The 20,585-nt window shown below is 43.7% G+C and overlaps 1 protein-coding gene across 4 annotated transcripts in view; it reads left to right on the plus strand.

Annotated features, from left to right (window-relative positions):
- SULF2 (sulfatase 2) overlaps positions 1-20,585 on the plus strand; it is a 417,412-nt gene that overhangs the window by 340,011 nt on the left and 56,816 nt on the right. For all 4 annotated transcript variants that reach the window (XM_069243448.1, XM_069243449.1, XM_069243452.1 and 1 more), the window contains exons 12-14: positions 5,289-5,535; positions 11,744-11,840; positions 18,559-18,653. In XM_069243448.1, the coding sequence (XP_069099549.1) occupies positions 5,289-5,535; positions 11,744-11,840; positions 18,559-18,653 (439 nt within the window). The remainder of the gene's footprint in view (positions 1-5,288; positions 5,536-11,743; positions 11,841-18,558; positions 18,654-20,585) is intronic.

Below are 20,585 nucleotides of genomic sequence, written 5' to 3' on the forward strand. Positions count from 1 at the left end.
TATGCCAAAACTTCCAGGTCCCTGCGTGATGAGCTGCTCTTGCCCAGGCTTCTTTTCTTTGAATTGTGGGACCTGTAGTCTTGTTTATTCCATTACAAAATCTGGAAAATTTGACAGCTATGTTAAGGTATGCCCGTCCCTTAGTACAAATTCCAACATGAACACCCACAAGAAAGTAAGTCATCAGGGATGAAGGAGACACTAAATTTCTGGGGGTGACAGTGTCCCTTGGATACCAAATAGAAATTGCCTATGGTCTTCACACCACTAGCTATGATAAACCTGTACAATCACAGAGTTCTCAAGTGAAATAGTCATAATAAAATAAGCTATTTTTATACAAAGTTCATATGTAGTTTTATCAAAGAAAGCCTGATGTACGTTCACTCAGGGAGTCAAGGCACCTGCTGCCAAAGGCCAAACACAACCTGGAGGCACATGTTTGATCTCTGCAGGATACGCTTTTCCTCCTTCAAAAGCTCATAGCATAAGTGCTACTGAGTTGGTATAATATTAACCCCTGTAGTTTTCTGTTCTGTGAGGCTGTGAGAGCATTACTGGAAGCACTTTTTAAGCAGAAACAGGGTCTTTTTTGTTTTGTTTTGCAGTTTTATATAGCGAGAAATCAATCCAAAGGTATTGGAAATCTTTACATGACACCCATTTACATCACACAAGGTCACGTAATTTTTTTTTAGGCACAGGAAGATTAAGTGATTTTCCAGAATGACGGGATGTTGAGCTGACACCGAGACTAAAACCTCATTCCCCAGTTCCAAAGTTGGCATCTCTGGCCATTATGCCACATTCTGTCCCTTAGATAAAATACAATGAAATGTATTTTGGGAAGCACGTAGGTCTCCTAATTGGATTTATGGTCTGATGAATACATCTAACTCACCTGACTGCGTGCTGATAATCCAAATTTATTGTGTCAAAGTTCTCTTAAGGGGTTGAAAAGAGTTGTTGAGTGCTAAACAAAACGTACTAAATATGTCTCAAATCAGAGAGGCAACAGAGGTAGAGAGAGACCCCTCAAAAATGTATTTACTCTTTACCTGGAACTGGGAGCCTTGAAGCAGATATACCTTATCCTTTCGATGGTCTTTTTTTTTTCACCAACAGGGGCAATCAGAGAAGGCAGCTCCTAAGTCTGGAACAAATGGATAGGCCAGTTAGGTCTGTGTATCTTGAAGTGGAGCAGTCAGGAAAGGAAGGGCAGCGTTTCATGCCACAATTGTGTGTGGAGGGAAAGAGTAAGGCTGTTTGGACCCATCTGCTTATTCCATTCAAAGGTTGCAGAAGAGCAGTGGGGCTGCCCTGGGTATGTGTATATAGAAAATGCGCGTGCCGTGCATCAACTTCTGAAGTGCAATAAGGAGGTCCAAGAAAGGTGTAGGGTAGAAAGTGTCTGTTTTTCTCTGGTGCTGATGAAATAGGGGGCAAGGCCTTTTGTTATCACATCTCCAACCACGCCTCCATTGTACTCAGGATCACAGTTCTCATAGTTTTCATGTGCAAAAAAGTGTATCAATGTCCCTTTGGGCAGGGAAGTAGGGCTTCGTAACAGCAGCCTCATTGTGTTACTATCAAGGTGGACATAAATACTGGAGGCAGGGTTGGACATGGACAGAAAACAGGCCAGGGCACCAAAAACCAAATCTCCTCATTGGCAAATCAGGTAGCTAAAAAAGTGGTCCATATTTCCAAATCAGGGCAAGACTGAACTCGTAAAGGCACACTGCACAGGGGTTTTGCAAGGTATTGCCAGGGCCACTGGAAATATGTTGCAGCGGAGGGACAAATTAGGTGGCAAAGTTGAGCAAATTATGAGGCAAGAAAAATCATATTATGCAGCATAATGCAGCCATTTTGTATAGTATTACTTCATTATTTTGTCATTTTTACACTTATTAATACTGTCTGGAAATTAGTTGTACCTCATTACTACCACTTTAATAATCAAATGCAGTAATAAGCAACAGAAAGGTGATCAGTCAAACCTTTGGCCTTCCTCTCTGCAGCAACATGTGTTGCTGCATTTTTAGTAACTTTGAACCGTTTGAGCTAGAAACAAAATAGTTTTTATTAAAATCTGCAAATTATGCAGCAAATGATGGATTGTGTGGAAAATGTGGCCAATCCATAATTATACGAAAAATGGCACAGCTGCACATCGCATAATTCCACTGTCCCTGGGTATGGCAGACCGCATGTGTGTGCGATTGCTACAGCATTGTTTGTGGTAATCTCAGGGAAATGAACAGTAAAACCCAGCCCACAAGACCTGAAAACTGGCCCACAAACAGCCAAAAAACAACCCACACAGTGACCTGTCAGACCAACCCTTCTGCACTGTCAGATTACCCTACAGGCCACTCTGAGCCTGCCGACACACCACAGTAGAAAGCACTTAAATCCCAGTGATTTCTTAACTATTAAACTGCCGCCCAAAAACGCCTTGAGTTTCACTTGTTTGGTTTAAAAACGCCTTTTTCCCAAAAAGGAGTACATGAGCAAATATTTTATGTTTGAAAACTCTAAAATGCTGCCTTGGGGGCCTCTTGTCAGACTAAAATAATTGAAAGGTTAGACTGCAGTAGCCCTAAGGCACAGCAAACACATTGCTCAGGGCGTCTGCTGCTAACGCACTTCCATTAAGTGGCAAATCTGAAATGAACAGGTAAGGAACAGCTTTGCTTTGCCGTTTATTTTTTTGTAGTTGAGGTGAGTTGCATAGAAAAGATGTCTCACCTGACCACCATAAATGTAGGGGTGGCCAAAAAAAGAACTCCTTCTATGGCACCCCACACACCCGCACTTCCCTTTGCCAGGGGTGTGTGAATTTAGCTACTCAGAAGCAGGGGCACAGTCTTCATTGTAGTGCCCTTATGCCAGGAAAGGAGGAGGCACACCACATGCTGTGCCCGCTCCTTTCTGTTCATAGTCATTCTGTATGGAATGACAATGGCGAACCAACAGTTTGTGCTAGTTGGGAAGCCTGTCCCAAATCTGAAACAAGCATTTGCAATGCAGTGGGTCTCACATTTGCTCGACTTAGAGCTATTAGTGTTGTAAAGTCCTAACCAAACTTTTCTTGCCACATAAATTGAAAATGAAAAGTAAAACAGTTTCACGTAAGAGAGCTGACTTAAAGGGCCAAGGCATGAGCCTGAAGCACGAAGGAGGGACAGAAAAGGAAACAGAAGTTTGCTTGCAGTCAAATCTATCAGCAGTTATGCAATTATTCATGTAAGAAGGTTGATGTCATGCAAAGCGCTCGACTACTGCCCAGCGAGATCGCTCTGCATAGGAAATGAAAAGAAAAAGTAGTCCAGAAGCCATGCGGAAAACATGGAGCCTCGTATGTTTTCAGTAGTTGGCCAGTGCGCTCGATTAGGGGTAAACACCAGAAAAGGCATGACATATGCATGCCTTTTACTAATGAAATTAAGTGAATTTTAAATAGGCAAGCTCACGAACCAACAAAACTGATGGGCATGCAGTGGGCATGGTTAAAAGCCCACAGAGAGATTACAGTAGGCTAGAGCAATGGTTCCCAACCTTTTGACTTCTGTGGACCCACACTTTGTCACTAATGGAAGCCGAGGACCCCCACTGTATCATTATTGGGAACCAGGGACCCCCCACTGACTTATTACTGAAAACTGAGGACCTAATCTGTTAATAATATTTAATTTTCTCAGCAGTCACGGACCCCTGAGGAGGCATCGCGGACCCCCAGGGGTCCCCGGACCACAGGTTGGAAACCACTGGGCTAAAGCGTTTGCGCGCTTGACCCTAAAAAGGGCCTACATCGGACCATTGGAATTTGTCCTCAGGCTCCAGTGAATACCCACCTTCTAAAGCCAACACTAACGGAAGGCAGGTCAGCAGGTCAAAAGCTGATCGTCATGGATAGCCTTTTAACGCTCCATTGACTCTGTGAACAGCAAAAGTGCACAGGAGAGTTTTTTTGTCCCCCTACACATGTCCCCCTTGTCTTCACCACGCCAAAATCTGAGGGGGATAAATCCACACACTTCCTACGCCCATGCTTTAAGTCATGTATTATGTGATCTTTTGTATTCACACATGAAATGCATATCACCCATTATGCCTCTTATCCCCTTGTTCTCACCAGGAGTGAAGTGGATTTTCACCACAGCCTGGTCAGACTATTTTAGTCGATTTGGTGCGCCTCACATCAAGCGTGCGTTTGTGCTGGTCTGGCCAAAACACACCCACTTTGCATAACGTATCGGGACGTTGGCACTCAGTGACACAAACCACGTCTGACGCTACGAGGCAACTTGCAGCACCAAAACACTTTAGTACAGGGAAGTAGAGCGGCACTGCTGTTTGCGCCGGTTTGCATCACCCAGCATCAAGTGAAATCCTGCAAAAACTTTAGCAAATCTGGACACTTGCTGCTAAATTTCGAACACGCCAGCTCTATATTCCTTCATTAGCATGGGAATATGAGGTACATAAATGACTCGCATCCTGTCTCGGCAGCACTTGCTTCCAATTATAATAAAATGGAATTGCCTAATTACTAAAGTACTTTATTGACGAGGTTATCTTGGGCGGGCAGCAGTCGTGTATAAATTCAATGCACTGTATCTCTCGTTTGTGGCATATTGGTGACATCAAATCGCTACATGAGCACGCCACAAACCTGTTTGTAATAAACATGTAATAACCAAACATATTTATGCCGTTAGGCACACATGCATTCTCACAGATATAAGCAGTTGTTCCCAACTGACCAACGCAGTTAGGCTCAGGTTGAGAATATATGTCCTGTCCGAAGAGTTCAACATTCCTAAATTTTAAAAAAATCAGAAACATTTTATTGGGCCTTTCCAAGATAAACCCATCCATTTTGGGGTTTATAACGGTATACGTCGAAATTAAACGAATAACCATTATGCTAAAAAAAAAAGGTCAAAATGCGGTTTTAACCGAGCTTCTAAGCTTTGTAAAGGCCCGTTTGTTGCATTGTCCACTACTGACACCTTGCGGTGGATATGGGTATAGCCAAACACATGTTCAATAGAATAATAAAATAGTATCGCACTCTGTGGTCCATCTGCATAACCCCTCTCTTTGCATATCCTGCAATTATCCATCTGTCAATTGCAGATGCTGCTCAGACAATAGCTATAAGAAGGCAGCTGCAGCTGACACCGCACTCAATCACTGTACAATCAAAAGTTCACGACACAGCTCTTTTGCATATGAACCAAATTGCCATTTATATTTTTATTTGTCTCTTTTCTTAGAATACAAGCCAAGTTACTTGAGGAACCGCTCCATTCGGTCCGTGTCTATTGAACTTGACGAAGACATGTTTAACTTGGGATTGGAAGATGAATACCAGCCCGTTGGAACAAAGAATGTTACGAAGAGGTTCATTTCAAAAGTTAAAGTGATAGAACCTGAGGCTGACAAGGAGATGGGAGAGTACAGTGGTGATGGCAGCCTTACCAATGAGCTCACTATCCCTAGCTCAATTAAAGTCACACATAGGTAACTTATTTGGGATACCAAAAACGTTTAGCTACAAGGAAATATGTCACTAAGTTTAAGTATTGCCTCATGTTGTACTAGTGACTTGTTTTTTATACAGCGCTTCATGTAGAATTTCTGTCACTTCTAAGCGCTGTCACGACCATTACTTATTTTTTTTTCTCCTTTTACCGACCTCGGAAGGATGGAGGCCGGAGTCGGCCTTGCAAGAGTTTGAACTCATGACATGAAGATCACACATATGTTGGCATTGAACGCTTAAATCACTAAGCCTTCTTATAAGCGTGTTATCAGTTTGAGGGTTTTTGAAATGTCAGGAAGGCTTCCAGTTGGGTTCAAAGTACCCTGTATCCTCAGAACAGGAACACAACCTCCATCCAAAATATCATAAACGGCTTGTTGTTTATATGTAGCTTCCTTAACTACCGCTACTTTGCCCTGACTGTACATGGAAGTATCCATTACGTCGATCTGTCGAGACCTCGTACTGGCATATTCTTAAGTTTAATACCAGTCATTAGAAGTGTGGAGCTATGCCCTTGTTGATGTCTTGCATATGTCAACATAATAGTTTGGTATATGGGATGGCTGATGGGATAACAGTACTAAAGTATACAAAAAGTGAAGGATGGAATGCCTGACTTAATGTCACCCACTGGTAATTACTCAGGCTGCACCCCAATCCATACCTATTTTGCTTACCATGCCACCCCAGTTTGGACCCAGCTATATGCAAATCAGTCTTGACCCTGCTCCAATCAAAACAGTCCAGCCAGAACTGCCAGGCCACACCCTCCCTGAACTGGAACATAAGCAACGCAGGAATGGTTTTGCCCTTGTTAAGGGCTTTTATCAGCTGCATATAGCTTGATTCCAGTGACAGTGTGCATTGGACACATGTCTGGGCATACCCATCCCTCTTGGGGCGACATACAAAAGTATACTCGAGTAATTACCAGGGGCTGAGATTAATTTTAGCATTCCATCCATCACTTTTTGTATACTTTGATGTGATAGTAATGGTAGAAGAAAATGTACTACTTGATGTAAGGTTAGTGACCCCTGACGAGGGATGTGTAAAAACAACAGTGGTGGCAAAAAACTCCAGTGACCTGACAGCTCCTTGTTATTATCATGATAGTACTTTATACATCAAATAACAATGGAGTCGATTCTCAAAACGTTTAGCTCTCCAAAACAGAATGATTTCCAGACATTTCAAACATATTCCAATACAACAGATGAAAATCCACAAATTTGCAGAGTGAGCTAGTGCATCTAGTTTTAGGTGCTGTACATTTTTCTTCCATCTAGTTCTTTGGTCGAACATTTTCTTGTGAAAAAATGTTAAACATTATAACTCGTGTGTGTAGACCATCAGCGGAGCGAGAGGGACCCATAATGGCATTAGACGTAATCCCACTAGGCCCCGGTTTGTGAATACTATCTTCAGATTTTTATTTGGGCCAGTGCGACTTGAAGCATGACGGTGATTGGTTGTTTCAATTCTGACCCTTGACCATCAAACTAGTTTTTAGTTTCGACCAAAATGGACAAAATAAGTCGCAAGATACTGAGGGTGACATGAACCTCCTTAGAAGTGTGTAGAAAGAAGATTTTTAGACTCTAGAACTTCAACAACTTTGAACGCCAGACGTCTAGGTCGGACAATGTTGATGTGGTTTACACTTGGGTTTCTTTGTTCTTCGTTTAGAAAAAGAAAACAAGTTTTGCTTTTTTTTAAAAAAGGTTCATTCTTTAGAAGTCAGAGAGTTTTTGAAGCTTCTATCTGCTTCTAAAGGTGTCCTTGTTTGCATTTGAAACGTTCATGTTATGAGTAATTTTAGTGAAACGAATTCTGGCCATATTTTTATCTTGTTGTATACAAATTAAGCACAGAATTTGAGATATGTTGAATGAAGGTACTGCAGCCCTGCAACTTATCATATATGAACACACAACTCATGTGAAATAACACACACATGTGAACCCGTCTCAGTGCACTTAAGAGTTGTGACATCTGCTACAGGCCTTCCAAGAGACTGCCAAGTCCGCATTCAGAGCCACGAGTAAATGTGCTCCTGCCTCTCAGCATAGGATTTGAGCTGTAAGATACTTTTAATGGACACTTGCAGTCAAGCCATAATGAAGCCCAGTGAACATGGTTTCAAAGTAGGCCTGAGAGTCATTAGGCGCACGTGAGACACGTCGGTCGCCAGTAGGTAGTTATAGTTAGGACCTAGTTTCCATAGGGAAAGCTTTTTTGTATTGCCAACAACTTTAGCACCAAAATTCTCAAAACCAGTTTCTCACTAACTTCAGCTGCTATCTAAAACATTTCAGGGTGATTTGTCAAGTAGGGGCAGAGAAAAAGGGGTGCAGAGGGGTCCCAAAACACATTTCCCCACCCAATTTACCATAGGGATTTTAGTCATGACTACAGCCCGAACTGCTGGACGGAATTACACAAAATGTGGCAGAAAGCTACATTTTGGTCCAGAAAGATCTTTTTATCTATGTTGGTGTAAATCTGTTCAGTAGTTTTGGAATTATTAAAGAAAAACGTTTTTGTATACAGTATGTAGAGATGTGGATTCACTGCGGATTCACCGCAGTGGATCTGTAGATCAGTGCGCTAACAGCAGTTCTGTGATTGGCTGGCCACAACCCGAGAAGAAAGTTGCGGCTGCCATTTTATGTATCGGGACTTGGTCCCGGGAGGAAAAAGTAAAACTGAAGAGGTAATAGAAGGGGTCAAGGTGGAGTTATCCTGTCCCCTTGGGACTCCTAAGGGGCAAGAAATTGCTAAAAATATCTTTATGGGGCGTGTGAGTATCCGCAGATCCTCCACTCAGCGCAGCCCCCATGTGACTCTGCAATGAATCCGTGAATCTAGACCCCAATCAAAAAAACATGCACCCACTCACAGACCCACTCACTCACACACACGCACACACACCAACTCAGAGACAAAGAGAACCACTACCACACCCAGGCACAGACCCACACAGCCACACTCACACACCAATTTACACACCCACACAACCTCTCACACACATTCACACACTCTTACAGCCACCCCACACACCCACTCACAGACTCGCAAAACCACTTGCACAACCACTCACAGACCCACATGGCCACTGATACACCCACTCACACACCCACAAAACCAATACCACACGCAGAAAACCATTCACATACCCACTAACATACCCACACAAACACTCACAGACCCACTCACTCAACTTTACAGTAACTCACACCCAATCATAGACCCACAAAACCTCATGCTCAACCACTCACAGACCCACACAGCCACTCACACACTCATTCATACACCCACAAAATGACTACCACACCCAGTCACAGGCCCACACAGCCGCTCACACGCCCACACAACCACTCACACACCCACTTACCCACACAACCACTCACACACCTATACAGCCACTCACAAATCCACTCATAGACCCACAAAACCACTTGCACACCCACTGATAGACCCACACAGCCACTCACACACTCACATACCCACTCACACACTTAACTGCACACCCACACAACCAAACACACCCAGTCACACACTCATACAGCCACTAACACACCCACTCATGGACTCTTCATGGGGTTGGCTGCATGTGGGTGAGGGGGGGTTGCAGGGCCTTTCTGCAGGCCAGACCCTGAGGGTAACCCCTCGCTATGCATGGCTAAAGCGGTTGGATTAACGTATGTGTTGGACATTTTTGCTTGTGCAGGGTCATCCCCAATCTTTTTGCATCCTGCCTCCTATTATTTCTGACCTGTTGCTGTTGGCTTCTGAACTCTGAGCACTTTACCACTGCTAACCAGTGCCAACGTGCATATGCTCTATGTGTAAATTGTATTGTTGATTGGTTTATCAATGATTGGCATATTTGATTTACTAGTAAGTCCCTAGTAAAGTGCACTAGAGGTGCCCAAGGCCTGTAAGTCAAATGCTACTAGTGGGCCTGCAGCACTGGTTGTGCCACCCACATTAGTAGCTCTGTAATCATGTATCAGACCTGCCACTGCAGTGTCTGTGTGTGCAGGTTTAACTGTAAATTCGACTTGACAAGTGTACCAACTTGCCAGGTCTAAACCTTCCCTTTTCTTACATGTAAGACACTCCTAAGATAGGCCCTAGGTAGCCCCAAGGGCAGGGTGCAATGTATGGTTAGGTAGGACAAATAGTAATGTGTTTTATATGTCCCGACAGTGAAATATTGCTAAATTTGCTTTTCACTGTTGCAAGGCCTGTCCCTCTCATAGGTTAACATGGGAGCTACCTTTAAATCTGATTAAAGTGTAGATTCCCTTTGGGAGCGGATGTACATGTGGAGTTTGGGGTCTCTGAGCTCACAATTTAAAAATACATCTTTTAGTAAAGTTGATTTTAAGATTGTGTGTTTGAAAATGCCACTTTTAGAAAGTGAGCATTTTCTTGCTTATACCATTTCTGTGACTCTGCCTGTTTGTGGATTCCCTGTCTGGGTCAGTTTGACAGTTGGGCTGGTTGCACCTCACACTAGACAGTGACACAAAGAGAGTTGGGATGTAGTCTGCATTTCCTGAAGCGCCATCTGTGCTAGGAGGGAGTGGAGGAGTGGTCACTCACACCTGAAAGGGCTGTGCCTGCCCTCACACAATGCAGTCTCCAACCCCCTGGTGAGTGTCTGGGTCCTGGTCTGGGAAAGGCAGGATTTCACATTCAAAAGAGACTTTACTTTGAAGTAGGCCTACTTCAAAGGAGAAATTGGGTATAAGAAGGGCACCCAAAACCACAGACTTTAGAAACACTTCCGGAAACAAGAGGAACCTCTGCCTGGAGAAGAGCTGAAGAGCTGAGGAAGAAGAGCTGCCCTGCCTGTGACTGTGCTTTGTGGAGCTATCCTGCAGTTGCTGTTTCTGCCAGAGTAAGAGGGCAAAGACTGGACTTTGTGTGCCTTCCACCTTGAGAAGGCTCCTACTCTGCCCTGGGGTGGCCATCCAGTTCCTGGGACCCTGAAAGGAGAAGCTAGCAGCCTAAGACGAGGAAATCCACGCTCAGAGCACTGTGCGGGGAAAACATTGACGCGACTCCGCTCTGCGGATGAAGAAACGCCGCGCAACCAGCTCCGCGGCCGAAAATCGACATTCGCCAGAAACGCAACTGAAGAATTGACGCACAGAGCAGGAGAAACGACGCGCAGCATCGCTGACGGAGGCTAGGACATCGCAACCCGCACTGCGTGGTTTTTGGATCATCGTGCGGCTGGATTTCCGACGCAAGTACCGCTGGGCGTGTAAAAACAACGCAAGGCCTGCCCGGACCCGAGAGTGCTGACTGGATCGACACATCGCTCTCCTGTGGAGAGATGAAACAAAGCGCCCGACCCGATGAAAGGAGAAATGACGCAAGGTCCCGCTCGTGAGTGGAATCGACGCATCGCAAGCCCTTTTTGACACACACTCGCCGGTGCGGGGTTATTTTTGACACACCCAAGGTACTTTTTCACGCTAACAGTGTTAGTGTGTGTTTAAAACTACTTAAAGACTCTTTTTGATTTTTAATTGATAACTTGACTTGTGTATTGTGGATTTCTGTCGTTTTGGGCTTGTTTTGTTTAGATAAATATTCTCTATTTTCCTAAACCTGTGTTGTGTCATTTTGTAGTGTTTTCATTAAGTTACTGTGTGTGTTGGTACAAATACTTTACACCTAGCACTCTGAAGTTAAGCCAGCTGCTCTGCCAAGCTACCAAGGGGGTAAGCAGGGGTTAATTGAGGGTGATTCTCTTTTACCCTGACTAGAGTGAGGGTCCTTGCTTGAACAGGGATTAACCTGACTGTCAACCAAAGACCCCATTTCCAACAGTATGGTATTATACTTAACTCAAGAAGCTATAACTCATGCCCTCTGGTAACTATAACTCGCACCCTCACTGGGCACTGCCAATTACCCCACATATAACATCACTCATTAGATCTTCTGTGACATCATTGATAGTATCACTGCAACATTTTAAATAAAATTATTGATGAGAAAACTGTGCATGGGGGGTGCGAGTTACCTTAGGGCATAAGTTACAGTTTGCATATGTTGCTGGCATAATTTCTATGCTGCATATTCTTTTGTTAATTGATTAAAATATGTTGCTGTCCTCATTTTGTTCCCTCAATTGTTAATTCTTTTTCTCTGGGGCAGATGCTTCATCTTGGCAAATGACACAGTTCAGTGTGACACAGATTTGTACAAATCCCTTCAGGCCTGGAAAGACCACAAACTTCACATTGATCATGAGGTGAGTGTAATTCTTCACTGTCAGAAAGTAGTGCTTGAATAGTCCTGAATTTAGGGTATTGGTTCAATGCTGCTGGTTAGGATGTCAGGATACAGAGATGCTTCTAACAACAATATCACAGCAGTTGACAGGATTTCATTCCCACTGATAAGAATTTAAGGGCCTAATTTAGAGTCTGTGGATGGGTTACTACATCACAAATGCAACGGATATCCCATCTGCCTTCTTTGAAGTGTCATGGCAGGTAATGTACATGTGATATGGTGGGCTGTTTATGAGTCATGATTATGAGGGAGTAACCCTACTGCCAAATTCTACATCAGGTCCTAAATTTTATCAGCTAACCTTATATCTTAACATTTCTCATTTGAAAAGAGTCTGCGTAGAGGCACTGAAGGCATAAATATCCCTTCTACACAGTGGTGATCTCTCAGTTCTTTAGACAGTCCACCCTGAGAGGTAGGATGGCAGGATGGTGATTTGCCCAGCATATCTTAAATGAGCTCTTTCTTGTCCAGTGAGTTTAGGGAAAAAACTGAGTGGAGTAATCTCTGGGAGGAGACCACTCTTGATGTGTGCTACTAAATATAAGGAATTCATGTTGTGACCTACATTGTGTTGATGCCTTATTATTTGAATAAAAATCTTCTGTGCTGGGAAGTAAACATGTCATTCATCTCAAACTGGATGTTCAATGTGCTTTGTTTTCAAAGACGTGTAATTCTTAGTCTTTTGGCAAAAAATTCTGAAAGGACAATTTGAATTTGACCTGGCCAAATACCACCGGCAGTCGCATCCACTGACACTTCGGTTCCCAGACAACTTTTCTTCCAGAATTCGTCTAAGCACCGATCCGCATTGGAACTTAGACTACGGCATATCTCTATTCTTCTGACAACTGGATGAACTCCAGGACAAGGTAGGACCTCTGTTTAGGTGGGCATAGATGGAAGCAGAAGATCTTCCAGATGTTGAAAGTTACTGGTTAACCTGAAAACACTGACCACATTACCTTTCTCAATTTGCTGTATCACCATTTTTTTACAGTTTCCATATCTGGTGACCTTATAATTACACAGACACTATTTACATTCGTAAAGAGTCATTGATTATTCCCAAGTAACACTAAAGCCTGATGTCTTTTGAAAGCATCACATAATAAGTCATAACCAATAAGGGATACTTACTGAATAGTAGTAATTTTAAAGAAACAAATAATACTCTACAAGTCTGGATAGTATTCATATAATTACAAAGTCACCAATGGATGGGTTGACTGTACTGAGGAGGGTATATCATTCAAAAACATACTGGATGAATTTTACCAACAACACCATAAAGTATTTTTGATACAGCACGTTGAGAGAGATAAAAAGGTAAGTACTTTGTTCGTGTCTTCGTTTGTTTCTTATCACTCCTCCATGATGGACTCAGGTTGGATTTAGGAACCTGGCGGCCAAAAGATCTTTGTTGTCAGTGACGTCAGCTAGGCATCCTGAAATGAAGTAACAAGTCCTACAATTTTGCCAAATGACTTTGTCAAGGCAGAGGTCTTTTACCCTGTTATCCTAATCCATAGAATGTCAATCTGGATGATTTGCTTCAAGGGCGGAATCTAGGCTACCCAATAAGGCTGCACCTGCAGGACCAGATGAGCAGCAAATGTACATGAATCTAGCTAGGAAAGGAAATGTGTTATTCTTCCCGCCAGAAGAGCCTGTATCTCTTCAGTAGCTTTTAGAAATATTGCTCAATGGGCTTTCCTGATGGAAAACCTCCCAGTAGACTCTAGTTTACCAGTAGGTTCCCACTGCTGAAAGGGAATGTGAGTATAGTATTCCCTCAGTTTATCTTCATTTGTCTCCAGATCTGGAAGCTTTAAACATTTTGTCAGCTTTTTTACATTTACAGTTTGGTGAAATTAAACGTAAGTGTGTAAAAAATCCTGCAAACAGGATTATGATTCTGCAGGTAAAATCTAGTGCAAAATATTTTGGGGAGTGATATTGTGACAATTGGTGAAGTTGTGCAAAGGGTACAAAATGCCCAGCTTTAGAAAGGTGTAAGATTGGAGCTTCATGCAACTTCACAACTTCCTATTTAAATTTAACATTTAAACAGTTTAAAATTCACCCTTTTAGGCTGCTCCACGTAAACCAACTCAGGGGGGAAAAAGACAGCAAGAGGGGTAGGTGGAGACCTTGCTTTCTTTACTGACAACGCTTGCACAACACATGCCACAACGAATACCCAACTGCACTGTTCGACAGAAAAAATGTGGCTTGATCCAACTTTTTGGAGCTGAGGAAATGTAATAATTTAATTCATTGGGTAGGCAGAGAGAATGTTTTGACCTTTCATTTGGCAATAAGAATAATGCAAAAAATATTTCGCTTTATTGGATACAGATGTTCTCTAATGCAAAAAAGGGTGTAGAATAGCATTTCTTGCACCCATAGTAAGCTCACAATTGTTTCAAGGAAAGTAGGTAAGTGTGCATGTGGCCCAAAACAAAAATAGAAAACCAGGGAGGATAAATTGGAACAAAAGGCCATTAACTGAAGTAAAAATAAGGAAGAGGATGGTGTGGGTCCACAAATCTACAAATCACACTGGAAAATATCTTCCATAACCTACCTCGAAAAAAGGCAAGAAACAAATTGGGTTGTTTTTCACAACTGATTTTACACATTTACACTATTACAGAGCATGAACCCAGGACCTACTAACAAGGCAAAATCCAAAGAAGGTGGGTGGATAATGTCATGGTTTGTTCCAGGTAGATTATGTGACTCTCTCGTGGGTCGCTTGTAGCCCCCTCCCTTCAGAGACAGAGCATAGGGACAAAGAAGGATACTTTTCTTAAGGTGGAAGTTCATAGATAAATGACTTTTTAAGTACTTGGACCTTCTTTCACCTTCCCTCTACTAACAAGCTTCGAGGCTGGGCGTCTCTCTGGTTACTTTCGTGTTTTTTATCAGCCCGTGGTACATCAAAAGTCATAAAAACACCAAAAAGTCTCAAAGAAGATCAGGGATGTTTGCAGTTTGGTGCACACCAGGTTTCCCAAAACTGGTGCTCACAACTGGTAGTAATGAGCCCCTGTGGGGGGCTGAACTTCCAGGGCAGCCAGATTGCATTGAGATGACATTGGTCATCTCTGAGTTTGGTGTCATGGGAAGTCTTTTATTCTGTAGCCCCAATCACCATCTTGGAACAGCTCCTCAGACTATACTTCAGGGGGTGCCTCACTACTTACAGGTGTCTGCTTGAGGTAGGACCTTCTCCTGCCCTTTGATTTAACATCAATTTAAAGTTGATGTCTATAGAAGTCATGAGGGAGTACTTTCCCAGGGATTGCTTGGCACCCCCTCCCATAATTTCACCTAGTTCTCAGATGCCATTGCCCCAGAGATTGGTTCAGCCACACTCTGCAAAATTCCTTTGAGGCATGGTACGTGTTAGACCTGGCATCCTTGGCATGGTTTCCCCTAACTTTTTGCCTCTACTTCCCAGGTCGTTGCTGTGTGCTCAACTTTGTTTTTGCTGTTTTTGTTACTCTGGGCACGTTACCACTGCTGACCAGTGCTAAAGTGCAAGTGCTCCCTGTGTAAAATATGTGTGTGAGTGGCTTTTCCATGATTGACACATTTGATTTACTAGTAAGTCCCTAGTAAAGTGTACTAGAGGTGCCAGGGCCTGTAAATCAAATGCTACTAGTGGGCCTGCCGCACTGATTGTGCCACCAACAGGAGTAGCCCTGCAAACATGGCTCAGACCTGCCACTGCAGTGTCTGTGTGTACAGTTTTAAACTGCCAACTCGGCCTGGCAAGTTTACCCACTTGCCAGGCCCAAACCTTCACTTGCCTGCCCTCACAAAATGCAGTCTCCAACCCCCTGGTGTGTGTCTGGGGCCAGGCCCGGGCAAGGCAGTATCTTGAGAACAACAGATCTTTCCTTTGAAATTTGTTTACTTCAAAGGCAGAAAGGGGTGCAAGTAGTGGACCCAAAACCTCAAATTTGAATATCACTTCAAGGATTCAAGAGGAACCTGTGCCAGGAGAAGAGCTGATTAGCAGAAGGAGAAGTGCTGCTCCAGCCTGTGGCTGTGCTTTTTTGGGCTATCCTGCAGTTGCTGCTTGTGCGATATTCCTGCTTGAGAGGTATGTCCAAGGGCTAGGACTGAGCTTGCCCCCTGTTCTGAAATCTCAGGGCCATCAAAGACTTCCCCCACCAGCACCTGGACTCTCTGCTGAGACTCCTATCCTGCCAAGTGGTGCCTAATCCAGACCTGGGCCCTTGGAAGGAGAAGCTGCTGAAAAACCAAGAAGAACCAAGGAAACTGATTTCAAATGACTCTGGACTGACGCCACTGTCGGATCCCCCCTTGACGCTGCCTGCAACTGAAGCCGTGGTCCTCGCTGGTGTGCGACGACCCCACAGGCCCGACGCCGCTGCAGCCTCACTGAAGTCCGTCCCCGCCAGAAGTGCACGGATCCAGCGCTTCGCACCGCTGCCGGCTCACCTCCACAGCTCCGCCACAAGGACCCGACACCTCACACTGACGCCTCTGCCCCTTCAGTCCACAGCCCCAGCACAAACGCCACCCAGATCTAGCGATGCCTTGATCCCCACGACTCCGTGCACCGGCTTGTTTCCATATTTTCACAAGGTACTGTGCCTGGGGATCTGTGCGACTCCATAACCAAATGGCTGGTGGAAAGCCACTGCCAGGGGCCAAGGGAAGGCCCTGCACTGCCCACAACTAAGTTGTGGGCAGTGTACGGCCCACCTGCTAGCACCCTCGGAATGAAGGGTGCTTGTGTGCGATGGCATTGGCCTCCCTGTGGGAGCCGAGGCCGATGCCGCCGCACTGTTTCTACTGGCCTGACTGGGTGTCCGCGGGTCAGCCTGTGGAAACATTGTAATACGATCGGGGTGAGGCCACCGGAGTGACGGCAGCCTCACTCCCGCCGTATTGTAATCGGGCCCTTAGTCTTGTTTCTTAAAATGCCTCCTAGGAAGACACACACATATTAAATAATTAATGAACTATTGTTATGGGGGTTGAATTGTTGCATGAAAGAAGTGCTACTAAAAGGCTTATAGTTTCAACACAGAGTATACCCCAAACTAAAGACAGATTTTAAAACGTGGCTTAAATGGACAGAATATAAAAGGCACAGCTTTCATTACAGGAAGGGGGTGCATACAGGCTTGTTTCAGCTTAATGTATATCTTTTGCACTAACGGTTTTACTCTGGAAGGGAGGAAGAACAGTGTTGATAAAATGGAGCTCATATACTCCCAGGCAAAACAAAAGTATTAATAGTTGTTGAATAGTAGGATGTTCTGAACGTGCATAGTTTTCGCCCATAAGAAACCTATGCAATTTTAGCCCTGTGATTCCTTTGTAGCTAATACAATTTCAAAATATCTAGAGAATAAAAGCAAAGACCTTGCCACGTATTTTGCCTTCAAACCACTGACAAACTGCATAATTTTGTTTTTTTTCTATAACTAGCGTTTCTCTGTCCCATAATTTTGCTAACCCTATTGCATAATCTGGTCTTCCATTGCTGCATAATTCCTGAGGCTCCGACAGTAGCCCAGTCCACAAAGTGACAGCTCCATGAGTGAAGGTCAATTGTCAGTAGTTACATTTTGAGATTTATCTGTAGCCAGATTTCATATTGAGGGCTTGTCACCACATTACTGAAATATTGATTGAAACACATTTGGCCTAGTATGGAGAACAATAATTTAGCATTTAAAGTTTGAACAGGAGCAAACCCGTCCCTTCTCTGCCTCTGTCGGTGTCACCCGGTGCGTATTTAATGGCTTTACAGGGAACAAGGCTCATGAAATAACGGAGCAGGAACTGCCCTCTGGTACCAAGGGAAGGGGCATCAAGCAGTATTAGTACGTAGCTCAGTGACTCCAGCCTCAGTTCTAAATAACTGGATATGTCATTTTGGCCCCAAAACATCAGTTTCACAGTTTCTGGAATAATTCTTAAGAGATAGAGAGGAGATCCTGCATAACACTTTCACTTCCAGTCTCGTCTTCCTCTGCCGCTGGATGCATGTCTAACAACTGTTTATCTCAACTGGCACTAAATAAATACATTAGTGCCGAAATGCAGGAGGCAGTGCAGTGCTGGACTAGTGTATAAGAACTGAACTGTTATGGGTTCCATAGAGACACTTTGAGCGGTAGGTGCTCAAATGCCGCCTGTGTGACCATGACCGATTGTTTCTGCCCCGTGGGCGGGCAGAGGTTGCTAGTGAACTCTGGTTGTGTAGCCTGAAAACAGGGACCCTACCTGTAATTCCCCATTGCACAGACACGCTTGCTTTGAAGGGACAGGAACTACATCATCAAAATGCCCTGTTCCAAAACCCCCAGCAGAGTTGACACGTTGCTTTAACCCCTCAACCATCCTTCTCTTAGCTCAAGCCGGACTAACATGTGGGGCCTCTGTGTTGTAGTTTTCTATTAGGACAGTTCCCAGAAGCTGTGTCCGTGAAAAGTTGCGACATTGTATTTATTTGTGCACCAAGAGCAGGTCCTGCAGATGGCTACATCGAACCAGTGTCTGTGGCCCGGTTGAGAGTTGTTTAACGCCAGACGTAAAGGATTTATTTGAACACAGAGAGTAATGAAAGTGACCGGTTTTCTGCATGATTAATGACCTCCCTGCTTCCATCCCTCTAGATTGAAACGCTGCAGAGCAAGATTAAAAACCTGAGGGAAGTTAGAGGGCATCTGAAGAAGAAGCGCCCAGAGGACTGTGACTGTAGCAAGTACAGGTAATCCAGCAATATTTGAGAGCGGTGACTTGCTGTGCGCCAGCAGCGATTAGTTACAGCTCTGGGCGAAGCTCCATCAGGGAGATTTATTACTTGTGTTTGTAATAGAAATGCAAATTGCGGCCTACAAACAGAGTGGAAAGAACATTTCTCTGAGAGCGTCGACTGGACTTGAGCACACTTTTCCTACTTGTATGTCAAACTGAAAAGCACATCATTATTCACTGACACACATAAGTATAAAGAAGGGATCATGAGTACATTCCCTCATCAAAACGTAGGGTCTAGTACCGAGCTGGGCAAGACGTGAAAAAACGGGTGTTAACTCTTGGCATGCGGTTTTTAGGGCTAGAGTGTACTTTGGCTATTTGCCAACGCAAATATCTTCCTCACCTCGTGCCTTTAGCTCTTTTGTGTATCATTCCACCACCTATTGAACTGTTTACAGTTCAACAGACGAGGGACTATTTAACATATGAAAAATAGTCAATCTTCATGCATAAAATCCTTTATCTCATGCATGCTTTGTCACATGCAGCAAACATTTTCCTGTATTCTCCTTACTGCGGTACTTTTTTTTTTTTTTTCACCACCAGTACCAACATGTATGAATAGCCACTTTCTCGAAGGCTCTACCTGAATGAAATTGTTCTTTTAAAACTGGGTGATAATATGAATACTGAGTGCAACAGTTTCAAAGACTATTTCTGTACAGTATTCCCAGAGTTCCAGTCAGAAGTGATTATTGAGTGCAAATTATTCCCCAGAATGCCCATCAGAAGTTATTATCGAAAGCAAACGCGCACCCGATACCATGTACATGTATTGTTTGTGTTGATGCGATTGTCGTGCTGTACATTTGAAGCCAGTATATGCAATCAGAGGTAGTATCTCAACATCAACATCAAAGGTTGTGAGCCTGGGACCTTATTACATTCTGCCTGTAAATCCTTGCAGACTCCACTGAATTGATCTCTGGCCTTTATTTGCACCACAGACAAATAGTGGGTAAAAATGTGTCTGCAGTGTGAAGCACCAGCATATTTTGCATATCAAAACATTGTAAATTTACTGTATTTAGCTGAGTTCAACTGCTTTCCTGTGGAGTTTGTAAAACTGTAACAACTGCCTTTAAGATCACAATTTTCAGCCTGCTACATTAAACCACCCACATCCCCAAGTGAAATATCTAGTATTACTGTTTTCCTAAATCATATTCTACTGAAACATATGAGGAGGTTAAAATTGGTGACACTTCAACCGCACCACGTACAACATGTGGCTCTTATTTGTCACCTGCAATCCTTTTCCGTGATGGTAAGGGGATAGGAACACCCCCTAAATTATATGAAGAGCAGGGGCGAGGGGCTTACCTTGGGAAAATACTTTCCCTGCAAAGACAAATATTTGCACAAGTTAGAGCTCTTAACGTTGTAAATACCTAACTGAACGTTTCTTGCCACTTAAATGAAAAGTAAAATAGTTGACATAAGCGAGTCGATTCAAAGAGTCAGGGCTGCCATGAGCACAAAGGAGAGGCCCAAAAGGGAAAAGAAGTCCGCTCGCCGTCGAACGTATCACAATCGTCCAATTATCCATGTAACAGGCTCAAGGTCCAGGGCAGTAACAAACCTCCCCAAGGAGGAACAAACCTAAAGCATTTACCAATGATGACAAAGGATTTTTGAAAGTGAAGCCCACGAACGAGTGGTAGTGATGGGCGTGTGGTGGGCGTGGTTAAAAGCCCACGGTTAAATTACAACAGGTCAGAGCACTTGCACCTTTGACTTAAAAAGGTAATTATGGGTACATTTGCACATGAGCAAATAAATGCCTACGAAAAATAAAATTCACAAAGGTCTTTTTCCAGTCATACCCCTGGTAACATATGAATATGGCAAATGTCTATGCACATTTCAGGATTGTTTTGTG

Source organism: Pleurodeles waltl, chromosome 7 (assembly GCF_031143425.1).
Source record: "Pleurodeles waltl isolate 20211129_DDA chromosome 7, aPleWal1.hap1.20221129, whole genome shotgun sequence".
NCBI classification, from domain to species: Eukaryota; Metazoa; Chordata; class Amphibia; order Caudata; family Salamandridae; genus Pleurodeles; species Pleurodeles waltl.